Raw genomic sequence first — 9,477 nt, forward strand, 5'->3', positions numbered from 1 at the left:
CCTAAAATCACAAAACGATTTAACACATACGAATGTGTCCAAATAATCATAAAAATTTCATTAGACTCTACTAGGACTTCTTTCATGCGTATCTTCAATCATCAATTCTGCTTCAACTCGGTTGGTGGTGGAAATGACAGATAATGGGATAACTTCATGGATTATACCAAAAGTTCTTTCTTTCAGCTAATCGAAAGTGTACTTATCCCGTACTGGACGTATTATTTATTAGACACATTTTAAAGGTAAGATACCTCTCTTGCGGTATCTTCCGATAGGTATCATTCACTATCGTCAATAAAAGGAAGAATGAGGACATCTCAAGAAGGACCCTTTTCTGTTCGACCTATGAATCCGGCTCGGACCCCTTTCTGTTCTGTTCTAAGTTGGACTTAGATCTACTTCTGTTTGATAAGGTAATTGTGTGTGAGCCGACATGTGAGTATGGATCAGACCTAAATTAAACTTATGTTTAGTTCCATTTGATAAGGTGGTTATGTGTCAGCTGACGTGTGGGTTTGGTTCGGATAATTCTACAGATTTACCAGATAAGATAAAACTGAACATTTCTGTCAAACTTAAAGGCTTTAATGATTTTAATCAACCCCAAAAATGGATACAACCGAACATTATGCCAAATTTAAAGGTTTTTAATGAACCTGAAATACATGAAATAATCAAATTGAAAAAAATATAAACCTTCAATTTTAATGAACCAAAAATACATTAAAAAAAAATAAAAATAAAAATAAAATCAAATATGTTGAACTTAAGGCTTTTTTTATGGCCTTTGGTCTCTCTTTTACATGATTTTGTACATTAAAAAATGGTATCACACCGATCATCCCGTTCCTGAAAAGGTCGGTTCGATTCTAATTTCTAGCGCGGCGCACACAAAGGTTTATGCAGGGTTTTAACCTCGTCTTCCCACCACATCTCGATGTGTTCTTCGACCATCTGATTCACTTATACGAAATTTTACTTCCCCTTATACTAATCACAACAAAATTCAGTTGTTCTTTCATAATTTTTCCTTACAAAATCATCCCCTAATTAATGTTCATCATCCAATTCCATAGCTCCTTTGATATATCAATTTCTCAACCCCATTTTGCCCCAACTGATATTAAACCCATAAAATTTTTTCAGTTAAATTCATCAAAGCAATCAAAAGTTATGTGGCGAAGCATCTCCCAACGAGCCTCTTCAAGAATCCCAGCAAGTTCTTTCCTTGATTCACTTCCATTTCGTCGCAACTTCAATACTTTATTGGGGTATTCCGGAAATCCAATTATTTCTGAGAAATTACCGTTTAGAGGTATGGAGTTCGATTGCTGTTCATCAATTAAAGGACACCCGGAAAGAAATATCTTCGAAATGGGTCAAATTTTCGCTAGAGATGAACGTATTGGAGTGGGAAATCACGTTGGCTTCAACGTAAAAAGATACGCTAGTGTTGCAGAGGCTGTTGTTTCTTCATCTACAGATGCAGACGACGAAATTAATGGTGGCGACGAGGTTCAAAAACTGTTGAATGAAATGGGAAAAGAAAAGCAACGGCAGGCGACGAGGGGGTGGTGGCGGCAGAAGAGGGCAAAAACCGGCAGCAGTTGGAATTATATGAAGCTTAAACAACGGCAAGTGAAGATTGAGACAGAAGCATGGGAATTAGCAGCTAAAGAGTACAGAGAGCTTTTAAGCGACATGTGTGAGCAGAAATTAGCACCTAATTTACCCTATATGAAGTCATTATTTCTCGGGTGGTTCGAACCATTATGCAAAAAGATCGAACAAGATCAAGCATTATGTAGGAAAGGAAAGCATAAAGCCGCATATGCACCTTATTTCGATCTCCTTCCATCTGATAAAATGGCTGTTATCACAATGCATAAGGTCATGGGTTTGATAATGACAGGAGGCGAGAATGGTTGTGCGAGAGTCGTATCTGCTTCTTGTAGTGTTGGTGAAGCCATTGAACAGGAGGTATGCGTAATCATCTATGATTATTCTAATCTGTAAACCCTTTCTGTACGTTTTCAAATTTTGATTCCTTTTGGTATGTATCAGATTAGGATACACAAATTCTTGGAGAAAACAAAGACAAAAAAAGCTGCTAAAGCTGCAAAAAGTGAAGAAAACAAAAAAGTTTCTGATTCTGATGATGTTAAGAAGGAACAAGAGGGACTACATAAGAAAGTTAAAAACTTGATGAAAAAAGGGAAGTTGCAGGTTGTAGGTCATATTGTGAAGGGATATGATGATTCAAAACCATGGACACAGCCTGTTAAAGCTCAGGTTTGAGGTCATAGGTTCATATTGACACGTTTCAACTGCTAATACATACATACACACATACATGTATATGTATATATTGATGTGTCTTAATTCTTTTTAGGTTGGAAGTCGTTTGATTGAATTGCTTCTACAATCTGCTTATATACAGCCTCCAGCTGATCAATTGGGTGATACACCTCCTGATATTAGACCTGCATTTGTGCATACATTAAGAACTTCAGTGAAAGAAGGACAGTAAGTCTGAAAGAAACAAGTTTTAAAAAGCATTTGAGTAAAAAAGAAACACAGATATATAGCTTACTAGATTAAGACATTAAGTCGTATTCCTGTGAAGTTGATTAAGTAAAAAAGAAACAACATCTTTGCAAAAGCTAGTCAACTGTTTTGTTTTCTTTGACTCAAAAGTCAAAATAATGGCTTCCTATTGAACAGGAAGACTGGAAGAAGATATGGTGTTATTGAATGTGATCCTTCAGTGCGCAAAGGATTAGAGAGAGCTGTAAGCATTCAGATTTTTCAAATGAAAGTGCAATTGCTATTTCTTCAATTTATTCCAATAAAAAATTCGGGCTTTTAACCATATATTTTTTTTTCTTATTTGATGAAACAGTCGAGGCATGTGGTTATCCCTTATATGCCAATGTTAATACCTCCTGTAAAGTGGACAGGGTACAAAAATTTTAGTTTGTTAAACTTGTATATTTACATATATGGTCCGTATACTTTCAAATTTACAACATTAGTCCTTCAACATTGATACAATGTCTTTTTTTATGGTGTCCAGTTATGACAAAGGAGCTTACCTCTTCTTACCTTCCTTTATAATGCGAACACATGGAGCAAAGCAACAGAGAGAAGTGATTAAAAAGACTCCTAAGGAGAATCTGCAGCCAGTTCTTGAAGTACGATCTATATTTTTCATGTAAAATGACGTATCTACCCTTATTTGATTATCTTGATTTTTCAGGCATTGGATACCCTTGGGAATACTAAGTGGAGGGTGAATAAGAGAGTGCTAAGTGTGGTTGACCGAATATGGTCAAACGGTGGCTGCCTTGCTGGCTTGGTTGACCGACATGATGTGAGTTTGACTATAAATTTTTGAAAATAATGAAATGTTTTCTTTTATTGCAAAAAGATAAATTTGAATTTGATTATTACGTGTAGATTCCTTTGCCTGAAAAACCAGATACAGAAGATGAAGAGGAATTGAAAAAGTGGAAATGGAAAGTTAAAAAGGTGAAAAAGGAGAATAGAGAGAGACATTCTCAACGGTGTGATGTTGAGCTCAAGTTAACTGTAAGATTGTAATTTTTACTTTTGATAAATACAAATTTTTATAGTTAGCAGAGGTGTTTAAAAGGGTTAAAAGTTAAATGCAAGAAATAGCAACGTACTTTGATTTAATTATTTATTATAGCATCCTACTTTCATTATTTTGATATTACAACATTTTACTTTGAAAAATCTACCGAATTATAGCAACATCATCCAAATTTAAAATAGTTTTCATTGCTATAATTGGGTATATTTTCAAAGTGAAGAAATTTTTTGAAAGTATAATAAGAAAGAAAATGGAAGTGCAATGTTGTATTTAAATAAAGGGAAATCTTCATAAAAGTCCCAATATTTACGGAAAAGTTACACTTTAGTCCCAAGATTTTTTTTTGAACGAAAAAGTCCCGAAAACCGGCAAAAATTTACAGTTTGACCCTTTTTGACCGGTTGAAACCGGTACCAAATTAATTTGGGACTATTTCGTAAACTAATCCAAAATATTGGGACTTTTCTGTAAACAAAAAATATTAGGACTTTTATGATTTCAATGCTAAAAGCATCAACATCTCCTCCACATTCACCCTTAAACAATGTCATTAATATTATTTTTTTTTCACTTAAATGCATTTATATGTATTAGTAACAATATTAATAATAACAAGTTCAAAAAATAGTATTCTTATTTATATTTTTTTAATAATAATAATAATAATAATAATAATAATAATAATAATAATAATAATAAGGGTTCTGTTTGTAGAAAAGTCATAATATTTTTGTTTACAGAAAAGTCCTAATATTTTTTATTTACAGAAAAATCCCAATATTTTGGATTAGTTTATGAAATAGTCCCAAATTAATTTGGTACCGGTTTCAACCGGTCAAAAAGGGTCAAACTGCAAATTTTTGCCGGTTTTCGGGATTTTTTCGTTCAAAAAAAAATCTTGGGACTAAAGTGTAACTTTTCCTTAAATATTGGGACTTTTCTGAAGATTTCCCTTAAATAAATGAAAGTAGGATGATATAATAAACAAAGGGTTAATCTCATCATATATTTTGTGTTTTTTCCGGATTAAACCTCAACTTTATTTTTTTTCATGCAAAAGACCTTGTATTTTTTTTTCATTTTTTCCAATCTGGACCTTTTAGTCATTTTTCTCTAAAAAAAAGTAAAATGTGAGGGTTTTTCAGGGAAAACTAAAAAAGTTGAGGATTTATTTGGAAACATTTTGAAGGTTGAGGGTTTTTTTAGGAAAAAAAGGACAAAGTTGAGGGTTTTTTCGGAAAAAACATAAGGTCTTTTTCATGAAAAAATAAAGACGAGGTTTAATCCTGAAAAAAAAACACAAAATCCAAGGTCTTTTATGAGATTAACCCATAAACAAATAAATGAAACCAGCTAATTCTTGCATTTAGCTCAATTTCCATTATACTATAACGAGGGGACAGGTGGCACGAAAGTACATTAAATAATTATAATGGAAATTGAGCTAAATGCAAGAATTAGATAATTATATTAAATAAATAATTATATTTAAATAACAAAATAGCAATGTATTTTCTTTTATGAGAGAGAGAGAGAAAGAGAGAGAGAGGACCCTTTGTATATTATTAAATAACAAAAAACTTCATAAATGGTCCCTGTGTTAGTCAAATGACGGAAATGCCCTTCAGTTAACGGATGAACTTTAACGGAGTGAGCAATAAGGACCTTTTGTTAAAAGGTTTGAAACCACAGGGAGGGACCATCAGGGAGTTTTTTTAAACCGAGGGACTATATCTCAGATTTTTGAAAAACACAGGGACCATTTATGTTGAAAAAAAAAGTTGAATGCTATAATTGGATAGAACTGGAAGTAGGTTGCTATAATAACAAAAAAAAATCAAAAATCAAAAATCCAATGATACAATATATCAACAGATACCAATAAACTTAAATACATTGGTATTTTTGTAATTGGAGGTGACAGGTGGCACGAAAGATGAAAGATGAAGCTGGATTTTTCTACCCACACAATTTGGATTTCCGGGGTAGGGCCTACCCAATGCCACCTCACCTGAACCACCTCGGGTCGGATCTTTGCAGGGGCATTTTGGAATTTGCAGAGGGGCGGGCCCTCGGGAGTTCAGGGCTGAGGTGGCTGAAGATCCACCTGGCGAATTTATACGCTGTTGGTGGGGTCGACAAGCTGTCACGTGAGGGTAGAATTGACTTTACAGAAAGTCATTTGAATGATATTTTTGATTCTGCTGATAGACCTCTTGATGGTGATCGATGGTGGTTGAATGCTGAAGATCCTTTTCAGTGTTTGGCTGTTTGTATTAATCTTGCTGAAGCCTTGAGAAGCCCTTCTCCTCACACTGTTGTTTCCTATATTCCTGTGCATCAGGTATTAATGACGTTTAAATTTGGTCCCCTGTTTTAATGGAAAGTTACACAAATGGTCCCTGTGTAGACAACAAATTACAAAAACCGAAAATTGGTCCTTTTTGATAGAAAGTTACACAAAGGATCCGTATCTGATAGCAAGTCTACAGAAATGGTCCGTATGTTCCGTAAGGATATAGAAATCCTCCCTTTTTTTGGAAAGTTTACAAAAATTGTCCCTGTGTTTTACAAAGTTACAGAAATAGTCCCTGCCGTAAAGCAAAGTTACAGAAATGGTCCCTGACTTTCACAAAATTATAAAATTTTTCCTCTGTTTCACAAAATTACAAAAATGGTCACCGTGGTCCATGTGTAAGAGAAAATTTGTGTTGAAAATATAAGATTAATAAACCCGTGGGGTGTGTTTTAAACATTTTATAATAATTCTAAATCCTTATTTTTGTCAACTGACTATTATACCACTATTGTAAAATCTAAGTTTAAAATATCATCTCTACCCTTGATAAACTTTCAAAATAATGAAAATATCATGTTTACTCAAATTATTATTTTAATCATATTCAGTTATTTATTGTTTTTAACTTATTAAAATAGTAATTTGGGTATATATAATATGATATTTGAAAGTTGATGGAGGGTGTAGATGATATTTTAAACTTAGATTTATAACGAGGGTATAACAGTCAATTCAAAAAAAATAAAAACTTTTCCCTTGTTTACAGGATGGTTCCTGCAACGGTTTACAACACTATGCTGCTCTTGGAAGAGACAAAGTAATTCCCTTTTGAAACCTTACTATGTATATATAATAAGTATGTGTGTGTGTGTGTGTTGATTGTGTAATTTTTTTTTTCCAGCTAGGGGCAACAGCTGTCAATTTGGTTGAAGGAGAAAGACCTGCTGACGTGTATTCAGGAATTGCTGCAAGGTGAGTTTCTGTTAATTGTTAAACCAAAGTTAAATCATGAATGAAGGAAAATCCCTAAATAAATATAGTAATAGTTTTGACTTTTGAATGCAAAATGATGCAGAGTTCTTGAGATTGTGAAAAGAGATGCAGAATTGGATCCGGATTCGTTTCCAGATGCAAAACACGCACGACTTCTCATCAATCAGGTATTATTAATTTTGTTAATATTTTTTATAAAGTAAAGGCAAGGGCAAATTGGTAATATAAAAATGTTAATGTGAATGCCAGGTGGACAGGAAGCTAGTGAAGCAGACAGTGATGACGTCAGTTTATGGTGTGACTTTTATTGGTGCTCGAGATCAGATTAAAAGGAGGCTGCAAGAACGAAGTGATATTTCTGCTGATGATGCTCAGCTTTTTGCTGCAGCTTGTTATGCTGCTAAAGTAAACTTTTTTATTTTTTTTTTTATTAATTTTCACTTTTAAATGTCTCAGTAAAAAAAAATATTTGTTATTATTTGATTGGACAGATAACTTTGGCTGCGCTTGGGGAAATGTTTGAAGGTGCACGTAATATCATGAACTGGCTTGGAGATTGTGCAAAGGTTTCTTTGCTTCTATTTTGTATAAAAAGTAAAAAATATATATAAATTTTTGTTATAATTATAAAATATAAAATCTTTTTTTTTTTTTTTGGATAGTTAATAGCCTGTGAAAATGAGCCAGTAAGGTGGACTACACCACTTGGTCTTCCTGTTGTTCAACCTTATCGCATACATGGAAGACATCTTGTAAGCATCAACCAAATTTTAAAATTTTCACAATTTTATTTATTTGTTTATTTATTCAAAACCGAGTCAACTGGGTGACTTGAAATCTTTTTTTTTTGTTTGTAATTGTTGCAGGTTTCTACTTCGCTTCAAGTATTGACTCTGCAGCGTGAAACTGAAAAGGTATTTTTACATTATACATTCAATGTTTTTCTTATTATTTAAGGAATTGTCACTATGAAAAATTCTACCCAATCATAGCATTGTACTTCAGTTTTCTTTCTTGTTATGGCATTTTACCTAATTATAGGGAGTAAAAATTCTATTATAACTCCTTACGTTTGTTGAGATATTTACCCAAACAGTCCCTGCCAAAAAAATTCTCTACAAAAATGGTCCATCTAACTTACAAAATAGTCCTTGTTTTAATAGAAAATTACAGAAACGGTTCTTATGTAGAAAACAAATTACAAAAACAGTCCCTGTAGTTTACAAAATAGGTTCCTGTGCAGAATTATTTTTACAGGAATGGTATGTATGTTTCAAAATAATTACTTAATTGGTCCCTTCCGAATAACAACTATACAGAAATGGTTCTATGTTTCATAAATTTATGGATATGGTCCCTGCCTTTTACCAAATTTACATAAATGGTCCCCGTATTTCACAAAATTACAGAAATAATCCATGCCAAAAGCAAAGTTACAGAAATTTTCCCTATATTAAAAAAAAATACATAAATGGTCCCTTCCTAATAACAAATTTACAGAAATGGTTCCTATGTTTCATAAAAATATATATATGGTCCCTGCTTATTAGCAAATTTACATAAATGATCCCTGTAGGTAATGGTGAGGCGGCAAAGAACGGCTTTTCCCCCAAATTTTGTCCACTCACTCGATGGTTCACATATGATGATGACCGCAGTCGCCTGTAAACATGCAGGCTTGAACTTTGCAGGTGGTGCTCTTTTACAACTTTTACCCATTTCTTTTACAACTTTTACAAGTTTGCCCCGTTTTCAATAAAACATATCTTCACACATACTGAAATCATATATAATTACATTTGCAGGTGTACATGATTCATACTGGACGCATGCTTGCAATGTAGATGAAATGAATAGAATTTTAAGGGAGAAGTTTGTTGAGCTTTATCAGACACCCATATTGGAAAACGTATGTATTTTTAATTTTTAATTTTTTTTTGGGATCAATTTTGATGGAAATGTTTTTGATTATGATTATGATTATGAACAGTTGTTGGAGAGCTTTCAAGAGTCGTTTCCTACATTGTCATTCCCACCTTTGCCAGATAGGGGAGATTTTGATCTTTCAGATGTTCTAGAATCTTCATATTTTTTCAACTGAAGCCATGAAGAACACAACATATGTGCACTATTCTTTGATTTTAATCTGTAGAAGATATCATCATAGGTTGATTTGTATATATGTGTTACGTTTATTGATATGTATATATGGTATTAATTTATTAGTGGTAAACAGAAAGTCATCAAAGTATTTACACTGAATTATGAACGAATATCTTTGTTCTTAGGTTTTGGTTGTTATGGATGTTTCTTGAAAATGCAAAGTAAAAATCAAGAATCCAAAGAAAAAAAATGAAGTTCCTTCAATTTTGACCAAGTTCAATCAGGGTCACACCTATGTTACTCTAACAAAACAATATACATTTTGAATAAACAGAAAGTCAAATACCAAGTTTGCCATTGTTACATGGTGCATAGAAGTGTTTGGCAATGAGATTTTAGGTTTTAAAAAAAATAGATTCAGTTCTAAAAAGTTCGAGTTTAAAACTTTTATCTTTCAACAAAA

The 9,477-nt window shown here is 32.9% G+C and overlaps 1 protein-coding gene across 1 annotated transcript; it reads left to right on the plus strand.

Annotated features, from left to right (window-relative positions):
- Nucleotides 1-615: 615 nt before the first annotated feature.
- On the plus strand, nucleotides 616-9,173 carry LOC111876033 (DNA-directed RNA polymerase 2, chloroplastic/mitochondrial). Its single transcript, XM_023872555.3, has 19 exons — nucleotides 616-1,983; nucleotides 2,068-2,295; nucleotides 2,396-2,529; nucleotides 2,728-2,794; nucleotides 2,906-2,964; nucleotides 3,080-3,197; nucleotides 3,263-3,376; nucleotides 3,463-3,594; nucleotides 5,544-5,963; nucleotides 6,685-6,735; nucleotides 6,820-6,890; nucleotides 6,994-7,078; nucleotides 7,161-7,316; nucleotides 7,403-7,477; nucleotides 7,574-7,663; nucleotides 7,778-7,825; nucleotides 8,488-8,602; nucleotides 8,717-8,820; nucleotides 8,902-9,173. The coding sequence occupies exons 1-19, from the start codon at nucleotides 1,057-1,059 to the stop codon at nucleotides 9,010-9,012; spliced, it is 3,105 nt and encodes a 1,034-aa protein (XP_023728323.2). The 5' UTR covers nucleotides 616-1,056; the 3' UTR covers nucleotides 9,013-9,173.
- The last annotated feature ends 304 nt before the right edge of the window (nucleotides 9,174-9,477 follow it).

Source organism: Lactuca sativa, chromosome 4 (genome assembly GCF_002870075.4).
Source record: "Lactuca sativa cultivar Salinas chromosome 4, Lsat_Salinas_v11, whole genome shotgun sequence".
NCBI lineage: Eukaryota > Viridiplantae > Streptophyta > Magnoliopsida > Asterales > Asteraceae > Lactuca > Lactuca sativa.

Bases quoted from the DNA above. Each gene is read 5' to 3' on its own strand.
- LOC111876033 (XM_023872555.3), top strand. From the start codon at position 1,057: ATGTTCATCATCCAATTCCATAGCTCCTTTGATATATCAATTTCTCAA. The intron at 2,530-2,727 runs GTAAGTCTGAAA...CCTATTGAACAG, and splicing joins ACTTCAGTGAAAGAAGGACA to GAAGACTGGAAGAAGATATG. The intron at 6,891-6,993 runs GTGAGTTTCTGT...AAAATGATGCAG, and splicing joins TATTCAGGAATTGCTGCAAG to AGTTCTTGAGATTGTGAAAA.